The 23,797-nt window shown below is 45.1% G+C and overlaps 1 protein-coding gene across 2 annotated transcripts in view; it reads right to left on the bottom strand.

Annotated features, from left to right (window-relative positions):
- Positions 1–6,026: 6,026 nt before the first annotated feature.
- Positions 6,027–23,797, bottom strand: part of LOC143298241 (protein MMS22-like) — a 55,664-nt gene continuing 37,893 nt past the window's right edge. For both annotated transcript variants that reach the window (XM_076611056.1, XM_076611054.1), the window contains exons 26-31: positions 23,610–23,745; positions 13,675–13,845; positions 12,492–12,611; positions 11,405–11,503; positions 7,772–7,804; positions 6,027–6,567 (exon numbers count right to left, since the gene is read on the bottom strand). In XM_076611056.1, the coding sequence (XP_076467171.1) occupies positions 6,412–6,567; positions 7,772–7,804; positions 11,405–11,503; positions 12,492–12,611; positions 13,675–13,845; positions 23,610–23,745 (715 nt within the window). In that variant the 3' untranslated portion in view covers positions 6,027–6,411. The remainder of the gene's footprint in view (positions 6,568–7,771; positions 7,805–11,404; positions 11,504–12,491; positions 12,612–13,674; positions 13,846–23,609; positions 23,746–23,797) is intronic.

The following is a 23,797-nucleotide window of genomic DNA, read 5'->3' as shown; positions in this document are numbered from 1 at the left end:
GTGTGACGGGACATTAAACAAAATTCTTCCTTCTTCCTTCTATAAACAGACGCTATCCTCTGCATAAAACTTCTCCATCTTTATGCGCTGGTCAATACTAAAGACCTCCGTCTTTGTCTTTTGCTGCGTTTTTAGCCGGCAAACCAAGAATATAGCAGAGCCAAGCGCTGTTCCTTGAGCCCACCCATGATGTACTGTGGAGTATTGTGGCAACATACTCTACCCAGGGGGTAAAACAAATACAATACTGTTTGACGGGCGCAACAGCCTTATGGTTTAAGCGTTGGACTTTCAATCCGTGGGTCCCAGGTTCGAATCTCGGTGACTGCGCCTAATGGGTAAAGGGTCGAGATTTTTCTGATCTCGGTCAACATACATGCAGACCTGCTAGTGCCTGAACCCCCTTCGTGTGTATGCGCACACAGAAGATCAATACGCACGTTAAAGATCCTGTAATCCATGTCAGCGTTCGGTGGGTTATGGAAACAATAACATACCCAGCATGCACACCCCTGAAAAAGGAGTATGGCTGCCTACATGGCAGGGTAAAAACGGTCATACACGTAAAAGCTCACCCGTGTCCATGCCAGTGAATGTAGGAGTTGCAGCCCACGAACGCAGAAGAAGAAGAAAAAAGAAGACAAAGTATCCGGGTCTGTGTGTGTGTGTTTATATGTCTGTACGTCTCTGCATGTGTCTGTGTGTGTGTGTGTGCATGACTCTCCTCATTCCTCTGTTTATTTCTTGGTCTCTGTTTCTTTATTTTATACATTCTCCCTCCTTCCTTGTTGCCTTCTCTTGTACTTCAAAGAAAATCTTGCAACAAAACATACCTCTTTTATTTTTCCTTCTTTTTTTTTTTTTACATTATCATCACATGCATACATATACAAACTTTCTCTGTAACAAAAACAACATGAAAAAGCTGCTCACTGATTTACAGCAAAAAAAAAACCACACACACACATAAAAAAAAGAATTATTTTTTTCTCTGTAACAAAATAACAACTGCAGTGGTTAATCCCTCCAACAAGTTTTCAACAAAAAAAAGAAACAAGAAACTTCATTCACACGCTCACTAACAAAAACCAGACTCGTTGATTCACACACTAAATATCAACACAAACATACCAAACATCCAATTCTTTTTACAGAATGAAAGACCACAACCTTCCCGAGATTGCTCTGAACGATGAATCATCATCTGGTCAACGTAACAGAGGAGCACCTTGGAAGCAAAACAAAGATATGCTGAAGAAGACCATCAAACTTGTGACACCAACACCCTCTAGACGAATACACTACCAAAGCCCCTGACTGAAATGCATGGCTCCATACCATCCACCAAGCTGCCAGAACCTTTGAAGCAAACTGTCGTGTCAGTCTAGAAGAGAAGACAACAAGGTGGAAAACCAGGGGACGAACAGAACCCACCAGTCCAGGCATTTCCCTGCAGCCACTGCGGAAGGACCTGCCGATCTTCAGTCGGATTTGTCAGCCGCCAGTGTCCTTGGGCACACACAAAGAGGACTACACTGACCTGGGGTGGGTTGCATGAGCGAACTTAGCAGTGTTAAGCTTGCTTAGAGTTAAGAAAGTTCCTAAGTATCCATAATTTACTGTTGAGTTAGGAAGATTCTTAATGTAAAGCAAACTTACCATAAAGTTCTGTCTACAAGCCGCGACTTTTCTCCCAGCTTCAACCTCTGCGGCTTATACAATGATGCGGCTTATTTGAGGATTTTAACGATCCCAGGAGTGTCATGTTCTCGTCTATTCTTAGCTGCCCTTCAACTCAACAAAAAGGAGTAGTTTGTATTATACTCCATGTTTGGTGTTACATATACTTACCATGTCAAACTGATGCAAACTAAGCCTATCGGTTTGCTCTGCTTGGCCAAATTTCGCGCGGCTAACAGTGAAAAGACGAGCAATCTTGACCCGGTCCGTTCTCAGCCAATCAAACGCCTCTAAAAGTTATAAACGCTGAATCATTCCGTGGCCATCAAAGAAAATGCCCCATGAGAACCACGGCGGAGACGCGGGGACGGACGGGCGGGCATTCGAGTTTGACATGGTAAGTATATGTAACACCAAACATGGAGTATAATACAAACTCCTCCTTTTGGTGTCATATACTGTACCATGTCAAACTGATGCAGAATTTAAAGCAAATGGAGGAGGGCAACGCCTACTGGTTCGTATGGGGAGCCCTTGTAACCAAGACGGCAGTGTTAGCCGCGATAAAGGAAATCCCCTTGGAACCGTCAGCCCTGGTCATACGGAAATTCCTGAGGTAGAAGTTGATGAAGGGATTCTCAGACCGCCAGAAGGCTGCCTCCAAGACAAGCTGCGGTGGCGCTGAGTGCTGGAAAGCAGCCGAAGTAGCTATGGCCCGCACTTCATGTGCTCTGGGATGAAGACAGCTGATATCCCTGTGTGCATGAGAGTAGGCTCTACGAATGACTTGGGAAACCCAGCGGGAAACGGTGCCTGCAGCGATGTCTTTCTTGTAATTCTCATTGAGGGAGATGAGCAGACGCCTCTGAGAAGAACGCCTATGGCGAGACCTATCCCAATAGTATTTGAGACACCGAACAGGGCAGAGATGCCTATCCTCATCATCTTGGGCAAGAATATCAGACAAAGGTCTGACCCTCAGAGAGGGGGAAGGGACCTCAGGGTCTTGGTTCTTAGCCAGAAACTCTGGAAGGAAACGAATAGTGATGGAACCATCTGTGGAAGGCCTGATCTTGTGGCATTCCACTAAGACCATGAATCTCGCTTCTACGACGGCCAGTGGCCAGCAACAGAAGGAAAGTCAACTTGAGGGTGAGCAAGTCGAAAGGAATAGTCCCCAATGGATCGAAGGGCTGTTTCGAATCCAGCAACAGGAACAAGTCCCAGAGGGGCACTCTTCTGGGGTTTCTAGCTTCCTTCAGAGGGGCACCCCTAGCCACCTCTCTAGAGCAGGAAATCCACTTCAAAGGCGGGACCACCTAGCTGTCTGATTGTGGTACAGATGGCAGGCCTGTACCCTCGCACAGAACTAGCAGACAGGATAAGAACCAAGGAGCAGTGAGCCAGAAAGTTGGCCAGCTGCATGCTCGTAGGGTTAGTAGGGGGAATGCCCTGAGCTGTACACCACCGCAACCATTTCTTCCAGCGAAAGTCATACAAAGTCTCCGTTCCCTGCCTCCTTGCTCTGGTGACTATGGAGAGGAGGTCAGAGGAGGCACCCCCCTGGGTCAGCGCAGCCAACACAGAGGCTGACCGAGGGGTTGAAGACTTCAATGGTGATGCTGACAGTTCCGACCGCACAGCAGCCATGCGTGCAGGTGGAGCAGTTGAGGATTGGAATGAGGAATGCCCGAGCGAGGCTGCCTCAGCAGATGAGATTTGGTTTCGAGTTCCAGGGGTGGGACTGAAGGTCTGGAAACCAGGGCTGGGCTGGCCATTTCAGCGCAATGAGGATCAGCTGCAGGCGTTCCAATCTGTCTTTCTGTATCACCTTGGACAGAATTGGAAAGGGAGGAAACGCGGAGGCAATCAGACTGCTCCAGTCTAGAGAGAGACCATCCACTGCCCACGCTTCTGGGTCGGCGACCGGAGAGACATAAGCGGGAAGTCTCTTGTTGAACTTTGTGGCAAAGAGGTCCACCATCGGCCGAAACCACAGTTCCCACAACCCCTGAAGGGTGTCCTTGTCCAGGGTCCACTCTGTGTGGATGACACTCTTTGACCTGCTGAGAGCATCTGCCAAGATGTTGGCTGTTCCTACTATGTGTCTCACTGAAAGTGCAATGCCCTTGCTGTGGCACCAACGGAGGAGAGCCTCAGTCCGCAGGGAGAGGTCTGCCGAGTGCGCTCCCCCCCATTTGTTCACATAACATGCGACCATCGTCTTGTCCGTGAACAAGCGGATGGTCTTGCCAGTGGCCTCCCCCATGAAGTGCAGGAGAGCCCTGCGAACTGCCTCCAGTTCCAGAACATTGATCTGGCATAGGCGCTCCTCCGGGGACCAAGTCCCTGCTGCATGGAGTGAGTCCATGTGGGCTCCCCAGCCCTGGGAGGAGGCGTCTGTGAAGAGTGCCACCTAAAGAGTAGGTGGGGCTATGGGCACCCCCTGTGTCCGAAGAGGGGTGATTAACCACTCTGATGTCACCTCGAGGAACCACTCGCCCAGACATATCTGGGTATCCCAAGGCTGAGTGCTATGGGACCAGCGTAACCGCAGTGCCCTCTGGAGAGGGCGCTTGAGAACCCTGCCCAGGGGAATGAGAGGTGCCATGGACTCCATCATGCCCAGGAGGGAAGAAAGTGTCCGCGCTGTTGCTTGGGAGGAACGGCGCAAGTGGCTGAGGAGGCCTGCCAGACAGTCCCAGCAATCTGGCGTCGGAGAGACTATCATGGACCGCGTGTCGAATCTCATCCCTAAGAAGTCGAAGGACTGACTTGGGGACAGATCGCATTTCTTCTCATTCATGAGGAAGCCCAGTTGGGAGCAAAGGTCTAGAAGTCTGGCCGTATGACTCTGGCACAGGGCCTGCGACTGGGCCAGGATAAGCCAGTCGTCCAGGTACACACAGACGAATGGATTCCAAGCGGACGATGGACACCAATTCCCGCACCACCTTGGTGAACAGGAAAGGGGCAAGGGACAGACCAAATGGGAGGGCTGGGAACTGGAACACCTTGTCCCTCCACATGAACCTCAGGTACCGACGGGATGCCGAATGGATGAGGATATGAAAATAAGCATCTTTCAGATCAATAGAGGTAGCCCAATCGCCTTGTTGGATGGTCTCCCGAATCTGTGCCTGTGTGTCCATCTTGAATTTGATTTTGGGGAGGAATTTGTTGAGGGGGGACAAGTCCAAAACTGGTCTCCACCCTCCCGAGACCTTTGGAATCACGAACAACCAGCTGTAAAAACCGGGGCCCGGGTCCGACAGCTGAGATGTTGCCCCTATGAGGAGTAGGTGTGATATCTCTTTCTCTCAGACGCTCTCCAGCTCCGTCGAGCTGGGCACATAAGGAGGAGGAGTGGATCTTAGAGGGGGCGGTCCTCCGCCCAAGGCAGCATGTACCCCGACTCTAGCACCGATACAATCCCGTCGTTGAGTCCCAGAGCATGCCACTGATGTGCATGCCGGGACAAGTTTCCTACTTGGAGGGGCTGAACGACTGGCAGTGCTGAATCGGGGCCCAGTCATTGGGGGTGCTGCCTTCTGGCCTTGGGCATGGCCGGTCGGCTTGGACGGACATAAGGTGGTTTATTCCTCTGCCGCTGATTCTGCACACGCTGCTTTGACTTAGGTGGCGTAGTATATGGAGGGGCCCTGGTGGCCGGTCTCTTCAATGGCATAGAACCCTGGAGCCCCTGGGAGGTGTGGGCCAAGTATGAGGCCACCTCCCTGTTTGTCTCTGCCCCGTGGCTGACAAAATGGGGCGCATACTGGCCGAAGAGGGAGTGCTGCTGTGCTGGGATGGACCGCAGGGCAGCCCTCTCCTCCACAGGAATGTTAGAGAGGCAGAGAATGGCATCACGCCGCGCTAGCACAGTATTGAAGTGAAGGCTGGTAGCTGTGTCTGCAGCTGCCGTGAGACCAGATGCTACCCTATTGGCAAAAGCGTTTAACCTCTGGTCGGTGAAGAGGCCAGGTGGGACAGAGGAAGGAGACCCCATGTCCTGAATAACTGGACGCTGTTCCCACAGCTCACTGGCCCTGTGGAGGAACGCGTCGAAGAAGGTATAAGCCGTGGAAATTATTTTTGCTCAGCAAATTGTATTACACTGCTTAAAAATACACACACACAAGTAGTAGTTTTTGCAGTTGCATTTCAGATTCATGCCATACTAATTCCAGTTCACTAAAGCCGAGCAGTTATGGTGTTAATGAAGGAAATATTGATGGTAAAATTATTGAGGTGAAGTAGCCGGTACTGTCCAAGAGTTGAAAAGCTCCTCTCTTTTTTTTTTTTTTTGTGGTATGTGTAAAGTGCGGCTTATAAGCCAGTGCGGCTTATGTGTGTATGAAGTTCAATTTTTTTCAAAATTTAGTGGCTGCAGCTTATATACCAGTGCGCTCTATAGATCGAACTTTATGGTAGTGCTGCAAAGTTCGCTCATGCAACCCACCCCTGACCTCCATACAAATGGCTGAACTCATCCAACACCGACAACAAAATAGTCTGCAGGGTCTGAAGGGAAAGATCCGTAATCAGACTGTTCCGTAATCAAACTGTTCAGAGTTTTAGCCGGCTTGTTCTTTTCTGATCCACACAGATTGCGTCAACAGAGTGGTGACTGACATGCTGATCTAGATACTCTGCTTTATCCCATGCCCCTTCATTGATGAGCATACTTGTCAGCAGCAGTCAAAAGGTTATAATTGACAATCCACGAAGCTACGAACATGTGTGGCACATTTTCAACACAGAGACCACTTCGCCGGCCGTAGAACTGTTGATTTTCTTCAAGTTTTCAATGGCAATGTCCGCCACAAAACGATGGAAATCTGGATCTGTGAACGTGGTTTGATGCGGCAATCTTCCCAGCAGTTTCTGAAAAGTAAGTACAGATGGATAATGCTTTAGTTTCAGTTTCACAAGGTGTCAAAGAGAGCTGACTGATCCATATGTATTACACCACATCTGTGTGAAAAATTTTTCTTCTTTTTTTTTTCTAAGGCAAATGCCTGACCTACACATAAGCTCAACATACTGCTTTGGCCTTGAGAGCCTACCGTAAGTTTGCATAAAACATAAGCACAAAATGGAAAAAAAAGCAATTAAGCAAAATAAACATATAAGTAAGTATATTAAAATATGATCAAATGGAAGATAAACAGAAGACAAATGACAAATGGATAATGAAAAAAAAAAGCAGATGCAACAGTAATAAGAAAAATAATAATAATAATAATGCCAAATTATGATGAAGAAAAAAATTATGGGGGTCCATTTTGGTATGAAACTACTTGACAGGCTGTACTCTCATAATATATCCCATAATGTATGCAATGATTATTGTTACTATATTATCAAATCCCAGTGTCACCCAGGCTGAGAAATGCAGAAACTTGCGTGAAAAATATACTCGTGTTTGTGTGTGCGTGTGTGATTGAAGCTGAACTGAATAACAAAGGAAACAAATGACATGAGAGCCTAAAGCCAGCAGTCAGTTGGTGCAATCCAGGCGCCTGCTGTGCAAAAAGACTGTGCTTACACCTGGAGCTTGGTCTCTGACTTCTTCTTCTTCTTCTGCGTTCACTCGTATGCACACAAGTGGGCTTTTACGTGTATGACCGTTTTTACCCCGCCATGTAGGCAGCCATACTCCGTTTTCAGGGGTGTGCATGCTGGGTATGTTCTTGTTTCCATAACCCACCGAACACTGACATGGATTACAGGATCTTTAACGTGCGTATTTGATCTTCTGCTTGCATATACACACGAAGGGGGTTCAGGCACTAGCAAGTCTGCACATGTGTTGACCTGGGACATCGTAAAAATCTCCACCAGGCGCCATCACCGTGATTTGAACCCGGGACCCTCAGATTGACAGTCCAACGCTTTAACCACTCGGCTATTGCGCCCGTCAGTCTCTGACCAAAAACAGGCACTACGTAAGTTTCAATAAGAAGAAGAAGAAGGAGAAGACAAAGAAGAAAAAGAAGAGGAAGAAGAAGAAGAGGAGGAAAAAGAAGAAAATGCACACAAAAATGTATTAAAAATAAAAAAGGGGTAAAAACCAGCAGCCACTCACCAAAACAGGATGACTGTAGACATCCACCACACTCTGAAACAACAATCATGTATTTGGTTATTGACATAACAACAATATGTACCGTAAAGTTCGGTCTATAAGCCGTGACTTTTTACCCATGCTTTAACCTCTGCGGCTTATACAATGATGATGCTTATTTGAGGATTTTAACGATACTGAAGACGAAGATTTCAGTGGATTCAGTTGGCAGGATGACGTTGAATAAATGTGACTATCCCTAAATTATGGATCTTATTTTCGTTGTGTTCATTTTTTTATTTTTTTGTGGCACTAGCAGTATTTTCGCTTGCTTTTCTTTGTTTTGTTCCCGCTTGTGTTTATTTCATAACCTAAAGTATTGATAGCTTTTCTGTGCGGCTTATAAGCCAGTGCGGCTTATTTATGTATGAAGTTAAATTTTTTCCTAAATTTAGTGGGTGCGACTTATATACCAGTGCGCTCAATAGACCAAACTTTACGGTATTTGGTTATTGATATCAACAACTGTCAAGTATTTGGTTATTGACATCAACAACAATCATGTATTTGGTTTTTGACATAACATGTATTTGGTTATTGACATAACAACAATATGTATTTGGTTATTGATATCAACAACAATATGTATTTGGTTATTGATATCAACAACAATCACATATTTGGTTATTGACATCAACAACAACATGTATTTGGTTATTGATATCAACAACAATCATGTATTTGGTTATTGACATCAACAACATGTATTTGGTTATTGATATCAACAACAATCATGTATTTGGTTATTGACATCAGCAACAATCATGTACTTGGTTATTGACATCAACAACATGTATTAGGTTATTGATATTGACAACAATCATGCATTTGGTTACTGACATCAACAACAATATGTATTTCAGGGCTCGAATTTAGCTGGTGCCTGGATGCAAATGCTACGAAAAGTTGGCTCAGGCATGCAAATTTTCTGCCGAAAGTGCCCAGTTGGCAATCAAAAATTGATAGAGGAGAAAGAAAATTAATTAAAACAATAAAAGACACACCAAGAAAGCAAGATCGAACGAGGTTGATCGCAATGTAAACTGTCGTCTGCTGCAGCTCACTTCGCAGAGCAGCATCTGTGCACATGCGCAATCGGATGTTGATGTTCATGGCGCGTCAGTGACGAACGATGTATCCCATTTTCAATGTTAAAAGAAAGGCTTCCGAAACAGAGACGAAAGCTCAGGATGACAAAAAGAATAAACAGCAGGAGTACGAATCAAAGCACCAGCATGTGTACAATGATGCCTAGCAGAAAGATTTTCCTTGGTACACCGTTGAAACAAAGGATGATTTTATTTCATTTTAATAGGCTGGCACCCAAAACCAAAACCACAATTGGGCACTCAAATGCTTTGTTCAGAGTGCCCGACTGGCACTCCAAAAAAAAGAGTTAAATTCGAACCTTGTATTTGGTTATCGACATCAACAACAATCATCATTGACATCAACAACAATCATGTATCTGGTTATTGACATCAACAATATATATTTGGTTACTGACATCAACAACAATTATGTATTTGGTTATTCATATAACAACAGTCATGTATCTGATTATTTATTTCAAAAGCAATCACGTATTTGGTTACTGATACAAACAACAATCATGTATTTGGTTACTGATACAAACAACAATCATGTATTTGGTTACCGATATCAACAACAATCATGTATCTGCTTATTAATATCAACAACAATCATGTCTTTGGTTACTGACATCAACAACAATCATGTATTTGCTAAAAGACATCAACAACAGTCATTTATTTGGTTATTGACATCAACAACAATCATGTATTTGGTTACTGACATCAACAACAATCATGTATTTGCTTATTGATATCAACAACAATCATGTCTTTGGTTACTGACATCAACAACAATCATGTCTTTGGTTACTGACATCAATGACAATCATGTATTTGCTCACTGATATCAACAACAATCATGTATCTGGTTGCTGATGTTAACAACAATCATGTATTTGGTTACTGATATTAACAACAATCATGTATTTAGTTATTGAATCAACAACAATCATGTATATGGTTATCAGTATCAACAACAATCATGTATCTGGTTATTGATATCAGAAAACAATTCGGGGGTTGGGGGGAAAGGGGGGGGGTTGAAAAAGAAAGAATAAAACCAACAAGAAAGTAGGAGGGTGACCCCATAGCTAGCCCCAAAAGAATGTGTTTTCGTTTCAGTTTCTCAAGGTGTCACAGCCTTCGGACAAATCTATATACACTACACCACATCTGCCAGACAGACGCCTGACCAGCAGATTAACCCAATATGCTATCCAGGCCTTTAGAGTATGCTTATACATATATCTGTCTATCAGAGTGGATTTCTTCTGCAGAGTATTGCTAGAGGACAACATTTTTGTTGGCATGGGTTCTTTTTCAGTGCAACAAGTACGTGCTGCATCAAGGACCTTGGTGTATCGTCTCATCCAAATGACTAAACACGCGGTTTGATTTACCAGTCCAACTTGAGAGTAAGGGCAAGAGCATGAATCGAACCCAGACCCTCACAGACACTCTTGACCATTCTGCCACCTTCCCCTCCTCACTCGTCTGAACTATTTTGACATCAACATTACATTGGAACAAATGACAGTGCAAGAACCTGAACAGCGACCGAATCTTATGCAGAGACAATTCAGAGCTGTACATGCGTGTGAATGACTTGGTGTGTAAACACTCTGAACTGTTTCTGCATAATATTAAGCATTATATTTTAACTATACACACCAGAGGAAAGAGTGCCATGTAAATGACTTGGGATGTAATTGATTTGTTACTGCAAAAGATTCAATGCTATATGAATACTTTATTAGATTATAACTACACACACCAGTGGAACGCGTGTTATGCAAACGACTTGCTTTGTAAACGCTTTGATTTGTCTCTGAACAAAAACTCAGCGCTATTTCTCAAGGCCTGACTAAGCGCGTTGGGTTACGCTGCTGGTCAGGCATTTGCTTGGCAGATGTGGTGTAGCGTATATGGATCTGACCGAACGCAGTGACGCCTCCTTGAGCTACTGATACTGATACTGATCAGCGCTATATTAGCACTTTGTCAGATCATACACACCAGAAGAAAAGGTCATGTGAATGACTTGGCAAGTTAGTGCTTTGAATTGTCTCTGCACAAGATTCAGCGTAAAATGAATACTGTATTACATTACAAACATACAAGCAGAGGAAAGCGCATAATGTAAATGACTTGCCATGTAAATGCTTTGATCTGTCTTTGCACAAAATTCACTGCAATATAAATACTTTATTATATCATAGCTATACACCACAGAGGAAAGTGTCATATAAATGACTTGGTGTGCTGTAAGCGCTCTGATTTGTCTCTGCACAAGTCATATAAATTCTTAAATCATATTATATCTATACACACAAGAAAAAGGGTGTCATGTAAATAACAAGATTCAGTGCTAATAGTTTGTCATATTCTGCACACCAGAGGAAAGGGTCATGTGTATGACTTGGTGTGTAAGCGCTTTGATTTGTCTCTGTACAAGGTTCAGTGCTATATGATTACTTTATCATACTATAGTTATACACACCAGAGGAAAGCGTGGGAGAAATTGGGTGACAATGCTGCGCACTTGACGCTGGATGAAGGAATCCCGGTGATAGTCCAGACGTCCAAGGCCTTCCAGATACTGGAAGAATAATGATGATATCAATAATAATAATAATATCAATATGATGATATCAATAATAATAATAATATCAATGAGAACAAGAACCAGAAGAATGATGATGATGATGATGATAATGATAACATGGACAATGATAGTGATAATCTATTTCTATATCGCATTACAATTCAAGCAGAGGCAAGCTCTAAACGCTTTATGAATTGATTAAGCACGTAAGATGAAGTAGAAACATATTCAAAAAAGAAAAAGAGCCATCAAAAAGTCATAAAAATATGATCATGTGTATTACAAAAGCAATAGTTTTCAAAACCCATGAAGAAACATACTCTTGATGCAACAATTCCTACACTCCAACACACATACATAAAAAAAAAACTGTTGTTCATAAATTTTCATAGCCAAGTCCCACTCTGGAAAAAAAAAAAAAAAAAAAAAAAAAAGGTTTTAACAAGGTGCTGATAAAACTGAAAACGATCATTTTCAAATTGTCTGAAACTCAAGAAGAACCTGTGATACACACATGGCAAAGACACAGCTTCAGTTTCAGTTTCTCAAAGAGGCATCACTGCATTCAGACAAATCCATATACACTACACATCTGCTGGGCAGATGCCTGACAGCAGCATAACCCGACGCGCTTGTCAGGCCTTGAGTGAATGCTTGTATATTCGTGTACCTATCACAGTGGATTTCTTTTTACATAATTTTGCCAGCGGACAACACTCTCATTGCCGTGGGTTCTTTTTCAGTGCGCCAAGTGCACGCTGCACACAGGACCTTGGTTTATCGTCTCATCCGAAAGACTAAACGCTCAGTTTGATTTTCCAGTCAAACGTGGGAGAAAGGGGGCGAGCTGGATTCGACCCCACACCATCACGGACTCTCCGTACTGGCAGCTGAGCGTCTTAACCATTCTGCCACCTTCCTCCAAAGACACAAAGAAAAATGAAGACCGCAGAAAACAAAAAGAAACAGGATCAGTGCTCACCAGATGAAGCGTGTCCCTAAGTGCAGCCAGAACGTGGGGGTTGAGGGGGCGGTCAGTGTTGAAGACAGAGGGAGGGAGGATCAGACTCTTGATGATCTCTGGCAACGGGCACGGCTTGGACTGGTGAACATTATCAGTATCAGTATCAGTAGCTCAAGGAGGCATCACTGCATTCGGTCAAATCCATATACGCTACACCACATCTGCCAAGCAGATGCCTACCAGCAGCGTAACCCAACATGCTTAGTCAGGCCTTAGGAAAAAAATAAAATAAAATAAAATAAAATAAACTTGTGAACAACAGCAGTTCAGTTCAGTTTCTCAAGGAGGCGTTACTGCGTTTGGACAATTCCATATACGCTAACACCACATCTGCTAAGCAGATGCCTGACCAGCAGAGCAACAACAATATGATAACAATAATAATAATAATAACAATAACAACAGTAATGTACAATAACAACAGTAATGTATGGTTATATTGCTACTCTGTCCAGAAAACTGCTCTAGGTGCTTTACAAAACACATAATATCAATCTTAACACAGTACATAAATTAATGCAGCTTATAATAATGGATATTTCTACATCACACTATCCAGAAAACTGCTTTAGGTGCTTTAAAAAAAAAAAAGACATAATATCAAACATAACACATTACATCAGGGTTGATAATAATCATGAATACAGATACTTATATAGCACTCACACACAAACAAGCACACACACACACACACACACACACACACTTCAGCCTTTCACTCTCACACACACATATGCATGCACCCACATACACAAACATGCATAGTTATAGTTGCTTGACATAGTTTTTTTCTTGTTTACCTTTTAATTCTGCAAACATCTCATCCACCCCTCCACGCACACAGCTACACTTTTTTTTTTTTTTTACTTTTCTTTTTTTTCTTTCTTTTTTTGGAGGCATCCTTTTACTCAGTGTTGCGTATTTTCATACTTTGCTGAAAAAAACTGCGAACATAATGTTAGGCACAAAGTTGTACTGGCAGAACAGTCTGCTGAAGTGAAACAAACCATCCCCAAAAACAGAGTATGGCTGCCTACATGGCAGGGTAAAAACGGTCATACATGTAAAAGCACACTCGTGTACATACGAGTGAACGTGAGAGTTGCAGCCCATGAACAAAGAAGAAGGAGAAACAAACCACCTGTAGGTAGAGAAGCGGAGAGCAGTACTTGAGCAGCGACCCCAGCACACGATACACGTTGTGCAGCGTCTCCGCGGGGCCCGAGGATCGCACCACTGCTGCCACCTGGTGGGTGCTGTCGGCGAAATAGGGCATCACCTGACCCCTGAGCTTCTGCTTGTCCAACAGGCTCTGTTGAAATCGGAACACACCACAACAGCTATCGATAGTGCAAATACCATGCCTGTAATAGTTGTAAATTCTCTGTTGAAATCGGAACACACCACAACAGCTATCGATAGTGCAAATACCATGCCTGTAATAGTTGTAATCTCTCTGTTGAAATTGGAACACACCACAACAGCTACCGACAGTGCAAATACCATGCCTGTAATAGTTGTAAATTCTCTGTTGAAGTCGGAACACACCACAACAGCTATCGATAGTGCAAATACCATGCCTGTAATAGTTGTAATCTCTCTGTTGAAATCGGAACACACCACAACAGCTATCGATAGTGCAAATACCATGCCTGTAATAGCTGTAAATTCTCTGTTGAAATCGGAACGCACCACAACAGCTATCGATAGTGCAAATACCATGCCTGTAATAGTTGTAATCTCTCTGTTGAAGTCGGAACACACCACAACAGCTATCGATAGTGCAAATACCATGCCTGTAATAGTTGTAATCTCTCTGTTGAAATCGGAACACACCACAACAGCTATCGATAGTGCAAATGAAATGAAATGAAATTATGGTGCTTAGAGCCTCGCCGACCACTAAGGCCATCTCAAGGCTATCGCCGCGTCAATTACTACTACAAGGCTAAAAAAACAACCAATTAAAACGAGTCACCACTTCAAACTTTCCACTCCAAAGTTTAAAAAAAAACTTCCATAGTTTAAAACCTTCAAATCTGGTTAAAAAGGTTCACTTCTTTTAAGAAGTCCATCAGCGCCCACGGAGGGACATCACGAAACAAAGTCTTCAAAGAAACCGCCGTGTAATGTCTGCGTCTAACGTCATGCAGATCCCAACAGTCAAGGAGCACGTGTTTCACGGTGAGAGGCTCGTCACAGGGAACGCATCGAGGGGCCTCCTCCCCCTTCAACAAGTAAGAATGAGTAAAAAAAGTGTGCCCCGTACGCAGTCTGCACAGCACAGATTCCTCCTTTCTGTTCTTCACCCCCGAAGGGAGGGTCTCCCCCAGGTCCGGACGGATCTGGAAGAGCTTGTTGTCTATCTGGGTGTTCCATTTCTCTTGCCAAAGATCTTTAACGTAAGAATTGACCTTCCGCTTCATGTCTGTATAGGGTACCAAGGATCTGGACAATTCTTTCTTTACAGCGTTCCTGGCCAGCAGGTCCGCCCTTTCGTTACCACGAATGCCAACATGTCCGGGAACCCAGGCCAACACAACCTCGTATCCTTTCTTCGTTGCGAGAGTAAAAGTTTCATAAAATTCCAGCAGTTTGGGATGAGTGATATTCCTGCAGGCGATCGCCTCCAGGGCTGATAAGGAGTCGGAAAAGATCATGAATCTCTTCTGTTTGGAAGAGAGAACCATTTTTAACCCCAGGACCAGTGCAGTCAGTTCCGCGGTGTATACCGAGCTGTCAGACAGGATGTGTTCTGTTGAGGGCCGGTCAGGAAAGGCGGGACAGAACGCAGATGCGGCGACTCCGTCCTCTGACTTGGAACCGTCAGTGAAGATGCCTTGAAAGGTGGGGAATTTGTGGCACAGTTCCGAAAAGTAGGTTCTGTAGGCCAGAGAACTGGTGGTGTCCTTACGGTACGAGGCCAGATCAAATCGGACCTCAGGTGTTGTAAAGGTCCACGGGGGGCTGTCAGGGAACTTAGAGAAATCTGAGATGCCACCGACATCCAGATCGGCATTTTCCAAGTGCGGCTGAATGCGGAGTCCGAGAGGAGGTATGCAGTTTGGGTTGTCTGTAAATTTCTTATCGAAAGGGTTGTTGAATACAGCATCGTAAGCAGGGTTTGTAGGTTCCGAAAACAATTTCAAATAATAGTTCAGGGTCAGCTTCAGTCTGCGGTTGGAAAGAGGCGGTTCCCCCGCCTCTGCATACAGGCTGTGCACAGGGGTGGTGCGGAAAGCACCCAAGCTGAGACGGAGCCCTTGGTGGTGTACAGGGTCCAACAGTTTCAGGTAGGACGGTCTGGCCGAGCCGTATACAACACTTCCATAATCCAGTTTGGACCGGACCAGGGCTCTGTAGAGGTGCAAGAGAGTCCTCTTATCAGCACCCCAGTTCGTGTGTGCCACAACTCGGATGATGTTCAGGGCTTTTAGGCAAGATATTTTCAGCTGTTTAATGTGGCTGAGAAAATTCAGCTTCTGATCGAAGACGACCCCTAGAAATCTGGCTTCCTTGACCGCCGGGATGGTGGATGTTCCCAGACGGATTTCAGGGTCCTGATAGAATTGGCGAAAATTATGAAAGTGGATGCATTCAGTTTTGGAGGACGAAAATGTGAAGCCATTCTCCTCTGCCCAACACTGGATTTTGTTGACGCAGAGCTGAAGCCGTCGCTGGATGCTGGCGTACGTGCTGCCGGTTGCATATAAAGCAAAATCATCCACGAACAGCGAGCTGTCCGATCCTTTCTGAACGGATTGAACGATGTCATTAATTTTGATACTGAACAGAGCAGGCGACAGGATGCTCCCCTGCGGGACACCCAGCTCCTGCTCGTGAATGTCGGACAGGGTGGGTGCCGACTCTCACCTGGAATTGTCTGTCTTGTAAAAAATTGTGGATAAACTGAGGCAGGTGTCCTCGGAAGCCGAGCTTGTGCAAGTCGGAAAGAATACCAAATTTCCACGTGGTATCGTAAGCTTTCTCCAGGTCAAAAAATATGGCCACCACATGTTGTTTGTTGACGAAAGCATTTCTTATCGTGGTTTCCAGACGAACCAGATGGTCAACGGTAGAGCGATGCTTGCGGAAACCGCACTGTTCCTTCGCCAGAAGGCCGTCGGTCTCTAGTTTCCACATCAGTCTACCGTTGACCATCTTCTCCATCAGTTTGCAGACGCAGCTGGTCAGTGCAATTGGGCGGTAGTTGGAGGGGTTCGAGGGGTCTTTTCCCGGTTTCGGCAGCGGGATTATGAGGGCTTTCCGCCAGGAGGGTGGGAAGAAGCCTGTGACCCAGATGTGGTTATAAACTTTAAGCAGGGTGTCCAGACAGGTTTGGGGAAGGTGCTTTAGGAGTTTATAATGGACTTCGTCCATTCCTGGACAGGAATCCGTACAGGTCTGAAGGGCAGATTTAAGTTCGTTCATTGTGAAAGGAAGGTTGTAATTCTCTGTGTTGTCGGAAAAGAAGTTACATGGTGTTTTTTCTGACAGGTTTTTGGTTTTAAGAAAGCGAGCAGATTTGTTAGCAGATCTCGAGTTCTGTTCTATTGTGGAGGCAAGCAAATTGGCAACTGCTTTCTTCTCTGTGACCAGAGCGTCTGAAAGTTTAAGATGGTGGAAGGTCGGGCATGCGTTTTTGCCCTTAATTCTTTTTAAAACCCTCCACACTTTCTTCTTGGGTGTGTTGGAGGTTAAGGAAGAGCAGAAATCTCTCCAAGACTTCCTCTGGCTCTTTTTAAAAACATACCTGGCTTTCGCCCTCAGCTGTTGATGGGTTCGAACGCTATCGGACTCCGGTCTCCGAAAGACGCGTCGCTGCGCTCTCTTCCGAGACTTGCGGGCCTCCCGACATTCCGCGTTGAACCAGGGCGTTCTAGGGACCCGAGGCTTGGAGGTAGACGATGGGACTGCTGCTTTGGCGCAATCTAAAACGATCCGAGTCAGAGCGTCAGCAGGGTCCTTGCTTTTCAATACTGTTTCTTCCTGCAGCTCAGCTCTTATCTTGGTGGTAAAAAAACTCCAGTCTGCTTTGTCGTAGTACAGGCGGTCAGGCAGAGAGTCACCTTCTCCATCTGTGGGGCGGAGGATGACAGGAAAGTGGTCACTCCCGTGCAGATCGTCGTGCACTTTCCACTCGTAGTCCAGGACCAACGATGGATCGCAGACCGACAGATCTAAACACGAGAGCTTTCCAGAGGACAGATGCAGGTAAGTGGGAGACTTGTCGTTAAGACAACACAATTCCATGTCAGAGAGAAGGTTTTCTAAGAGAAGACCTCGGGCTGATGTCATCTCACTTCCCCAGAGCGGGGAGTGTCCGTTGAAGTCGCCCAACAGTAAAAACGGACGTGGGAGCTGGTCGACCAGGTTCATGAGGTCCTGCCTCAGAACACGGACGGAAGGGGGAAGGTAGAGAGAGCAGACAGTGATGGTTTTCTCGAGCGTGACTCTGACTGCCACCGCCTGTAAAGGGGTGCTTAAAAGAACTGTACTGTATAAAAGGGACTTTCGAATAAAAAGAGCGACACCTCCCGTCAACCCCTCTTGCTTCGGTTGAGCGGGTTTAAAAACGGAGTTAAAACCAGAGAGAGATAAAACCTTGCCATCTCTTTGCAGAGTCTCCTGCAGTGCCAGCACTGAAGGTTTCAAAGCACGACAAAGCAGCTGGAGTTCCTGGAAGTTGGCATGGAATCCCCGGATATTCCAGTGGATCACTGCCATTAAAAAGGTTTTTTTTTAAAAAAAAAAAAAAAAAAATTAAAGCAGCAGCCTATTCCATCGCTACCCCCCTGCTCCTCCACTTGTGGTGGCTCAAGGTCCGCCAGGATGGAATATTTGTTCTTTGACATAAATTTTTCGGGTTCCGACCGGGTCGGAATATCCACCACCTCGGCCCCTCCCGATCCCGCCGTGGCCGCAGCCCTCCCCTCCTTGAGTTTTGGAGGTGCGGGGGGCTTCCGGCCACTTCCGCCAGCCCGAGGGCCAGGCAGACGAGAGGCGGGGCGAGGGGGCCCGGGGGGTGGGGTGGGGCGGGAGGCGGACAACGTGCCTCCGCCCGAGGCTTTTCTCTCCCGCCCAGCAGCCCCTGAGGACTGCCGCGCAGGATGGGAAGGGGTGGACACAGCGCCTCCACCCAAGGCCAACGGTTCCGACGAGGCGGTTAAGTCGTCCGTCTGCGTTCCTGTGGACGTCGTCTGGACCGCGACGTCCACCGTCCCGGATCTGACGACAGAGGCATACGACGTCCTAGGCGACGCGGCCTCCACCTGTTTCCTTGCCTCAAAGAAGGAAATTTTCTGTTCTGTCTTGACTTTTTGAATTTGTTTTTCTTTCTTCCAGGCGGGGCAGTCCTTCGATGAGGACGGGTGGCCACCTCCGCAGTTCGCACACAGGGCTGCACTGACGCAATCGCCCTGGTGCGCCGCCTTCGAACAGGTGCCACACGCCTCTTCCTCCTTACATCTGTCTCTCACGTGTCCGAATTTCTGACACTTAAAGCATCTCAGAGGGGACGGTACGTACAGGCTGACATTAACTAGCAGGTATCCGACCCGAATGTCCTTGGGGACATCCGGGCAGCAGAAGGTGAGGAAGAAAGTGTTGGTCGGGACTCTGTCCGACCCCTTCCTCACCGTCACCCTGTACACATCGGTCACTCCCTGAGAGGACAGTTCGCTCTTGATCTCGGCCTCAGACACACCTTTCAACTCCGGGCATCTGATGACTCCCTTAGAGCAGTTGAGACCTTTGTGAGGGGAAATCTTCACTGCCCTATCCACGAAAGTGGTCGCCTTCAGAAGGAGCTGTGTCTGTCTTTTGGATTCTGTCTGTACTAAAAACGCTCCGCTCCTCAGCCTCTTGATGGATCTGAGCGATCCTGCCAGGCACTGAAAGCCCTTCTGGACAGCGAAGGGGCTGAGAGCCGACAAGGGCTTGTCGTCATCAGCGCCCTCCATCACTAGCCACGATGGCCAAAAACCAGAGGTCTCGACGACCTCCGACTCAGAGTCTGAGTCGTCCGTTCCCTGTCGTCGTCTTTTTCCGAGTTTGGGGGGGTGTATTTGTTTAGGATTCATGTTGAAAGAAAAATGTGAATTCATCCCTCCCTTACCCACCCACCATGGGGTCCAACTTAGGGGCCAGGGTCAAGGGAACACCAGCTTGACCCCTTCCAGGTTTCGGGAGGGATATACAACCAGCAGCCCAGCTCCAACGTGCTCCCCCCCGATCATGCCCAGCTCCCGGGGACAGAGAGCCGAGCACTACGGGGGTTACCTTCGTTAGCCACTAAACTGCCAGTCTTGACCCAGCCCCACGAAGGGGTAGCCGATTGACACACACGGGCCAATGTGTGCCGCCTGTCTTAGGAGAGGTCCGAGCCAAAGGGATGTGTTGAGAGCAGCGTGCTCTCTCAATCCCCAGGATCTCATTCCCCTCCATCACAGGTCGCGCCGCACGGCAAACACGGCGGGCCTAAAGAAGGCCGCAGAGAAAAAAAGAATGTGGAAAAGAAGGCTTGATGGGGAGCTGAGGACAGAAAAGAGGCGGTAAAAAGAAGAACAAAGAATAGCGAAAGGGACAGTGGGTCACATTTAGTTTGGGCCTCACTCACGACCTGTTCGGCATGGGAAGCCCTATCAGGGGCATCAGTACAAAACCACCACTTATTCAGCCCTAACAGCTACCATGGCTATGTAGGCTGTCAATTAAGACCTGGGACCAGAGCACCAAACCCCAAGAAGCACTGATGCCCCCGCCGACATAGCTCGCTCGATCACTGGCCACTAAGCCTCCCGACCACGACAAGGTAGTGACCCTCCCGGGAGTGGGTCAGGAGAACACCAGCCTGACCCCCTCCAGGTTTCGGGAGGGATAGTGCAAATACCATGCCTGTAATAGTTGTAAATTCTCTGTTGAAATCGGAACGCACCACAACATCGACAGTGCAAATACCATGCCTGTAATAGTTGTAATCTCTCTGTTGAAATCGAAACACACCACAACAGCTAAGGATAGTGCAAATACCATGCCTGTATTAGTTGTAATCTCTCTGTTGAAGTTGGAGCACACCACAACAGCTATTAACAGCACAAATACCATGCTTGTGTTAGTTGTAATCTCTCAGTTGAAGTCAGAACACACCACAACAGCTATTAATACTTTCAGCCCTTTAAGATTTTCTGCCTGTGAAATCCTCCCAGCCTGGCATATTTGGGACTGGCTACATCAACAGGAAGGGGTCCTTTACTTCAGGCACAAATTTGTAGCAACCGCTGAACCAACAACCACCAAACTTCACATAATGACTGAAATAAAATTTTGACACAAGTTACTGAAGTCTCAAGATGAGGGATGCAATAGTTTACTTTTCGCTTTAAATTAAAAACAGAAAAAGTGAAATGTCTGCTTCTGTCAATGTTGAAGATTGCGGACTATCTTTCTGATTCAAATGTCTCCCACTTTGTCTAGACTGGTTGCTAATTTCATCTCCTTCACTTTCCAAAGATATATAGTATGAACTATAAATCAAATCATCATATATCTAGGTAGAATTCACTGTAAGAGTCCATCATAATTTCATTGAGCACTTACTGCGTAGTAAGCCTCTGATGTTTTACCATACTGGTACAGAAAACCAGATAAAAAACCACACTTATCGTTTGATTTTTGGATCGAAACTTTCCGTGCCGGCGAGGAAGTTCAAGTTGGAGTCACTTCTCTTACCTAGCAGTTTCATGCTTAATAATGGGCTGATGAACCAGTTTAAATAAAGAGGTTTCTTCACCCGCCTGCTAGTTGGGCTCAGGCGGAGAATGGTGATCAGTGGAGCCCACCTCTAAGGCAGGCGCAGGGTTGAATACAAATACCATGCCTGTATCAGGGGTAATCTCTCTGTTCAAATCGGGCACACCACAACAGCTATCAACAGCACAGATATCATACCTAACTTTTTGGAGAAATCTGCATCTGTCACATTAGCCTGTATTAGTCTCTCTCTTTTTTCTTTTTTTTAAATAGTCGTTATCTTTGTAACAGATAAAAAATATTTAAACAATTTTAAACATGTTAAATTTCAGTGGAGTGGAACGGTGGCCTAGTGGAAATGAGTCCACCTTGGATGTGAGAGAAACTGAGGGTATGGGATCAAATCCCATACATGCCAGAATTTTCTCCCATTCCAACTCCACCTTGAGTGGTGGTCTGGATGCTAGTCATTTGGTTGAAACCGTAAAGTGAGGTTCTGCGTGCAGCATGCACTTTGTGCACGTAAAAGAACTAACAGCAACTAGAGAACTGTCCCTGGCAAAATTCTGTTGCAAAATCCACTCCAATGTACATGTGTGGAGAGGGGGCTGGGGGGGAGGGCTGGGGCCTGGGAGGAGGGGTGGGGGGCTTGTGCACGAGTGCATGACTGAAACCTGACTGAATGACATAGTAAACAAATGATAAGCAAAGAAAGGCAGCTCTACCCATGTAGACAGCCTGTTGTGTAAATGACTCTGTGTTTGTTAAGCATGTAGAGCTTGGTATCTGACAGAAGACATGTGCTATATAAAGACCAAGTATCAACAATAATAAGAAAACAAGATAACAAGAATCTTTCAGTTTATTCACCTTCTCCATTTCAGTTATTGGTTATCTAAAATAAAGAAACAAAAAATTAAATAAATAAATAAAAACCACCAAATAAGCATGTAAATAAAACAGTAAAAATCAGCATGAAGGCACTGCTACTGTCTCAACGAAAAGTATATGCAAGAAAATAATGCTCACTCACACACACACACACCTGAACATCACTGGTTCGTGAACAAAGATAAGGAAACTAAATGCATGATAAGAATAAGAATAAGAATAACTTTATTATCTCCAACTGGAGAAATTTGGTCAGGTGCATTACCACAACAAAGACAAATAAACAACATGGGGACCATAACTGTAAAAGTCAACAACAGCTTTTACGAATATTACGAAGACACAAATGTAAAAAATATCACATACACCGTTTCATACATACATCCACACACTGCACGTAATAACTGGTATTCTTAATGTAAAAACAGAAAGAATTAAGAAACATTATTTTGAATATAATTATAAGCATAGCCTACTATATTGTACATTGATTATAATAGACAGATAAGATAAGAATAAAGATAAATTGCGGAAAACCACAACAGATAATAATCACACACCCACACCTACCCACCCGCCATCCACCCCACACACACGGTTTACTTGATTAAACAAGAGTAATAAACATACGTTCTCAAATAAAAGCATTTCACATATTCGCTTTTAAAACATTGCAATTAATTATTACATCGTAATTATTAACAGAAATATATTTAGGATATGGACGCTAGCATTAGACATATTCCATAATCTCACCAAACTGAGCGCACCAAAACTGATGACCGCTTCAACTCACTGAGCCCTGCACCTGAGCACTGCTCTATTGTCAAAATTTGTCTCATTAAAATGGTGCACTGAGATCTAACGTTATCACCATTTATTTATTGTTTTTGTTCACAGCCCAGACGACCACCCAGGGCTTTATCTGGGCTGAAACTTGTCAGCATCTACCCTGTAGAAACAGAGAGGGGGGGGGGGGGGGTGTTGGGGGGGGAGGGAATCCAAACACCAGGAACAGATAATCAGGCATGTCTAAGGTTATATTCATACACAAAAATGCTGGACTTGCCAATGATATTGACAACTGCTTGCCAAAGAATTAATAAAAAAATTAATTTTTTTTAAAGGAACCTGCACACAACATAATCGTACATAATACACAAAATCATATAACAAACATACAAGATAAAAAATATATTTAAAAAATTAATGCCAGCAGGCAACTCGCATGTCTCGTGTGCAAAAAAGAATAGAAAATGGTAAAATCTTCAATTTCAGAAAAAGATGACATTCAATGTTTCCTATAAGAAAAAAAAAATATATATATATATACATATATATATATACATATATATATATATAGAGAGAGAGAGAGAGAGAGAGAGAGATGGACCGGCAGGGCAGAAAAAAAAAAAAAGAGTGTGGCACACAAACCTGAGCCTTAGAGAACTGAGAACCAATGGCTTTCAGCATCTGTTTCCAGCTGACCGGTCCCTTCATCATGCTGTGAGTTACCTCCTCTTGTTGGCATGACAACAGTCTGCTGATATCCGGCAGCAGCGTCACATGCCTGAAATACACCGTGTATGTGAGCATGAGTGTGTTTTATCTTCAGTTTAACG

This window comes from Babylonia areolata, chromosome 23, assembly GCF_041734735.1.
Source record: "Babylonia areolata isolate BAREFJ2019XMU chromosome 23, ASM4173473v1, whole genome shotgun sequence".
Lineage (NCBI taxonomy): Eukaryota > Metazoa > Mollusca > Gastropoda > Neogastropoda > Buccinidae > Babylonia > Babylonia areolata.
The sequence above is the reverse complement of the archived record's forward strand: the minus strand, read 5'-3'. Positions and strand labels throughout refer to the sequence as shown.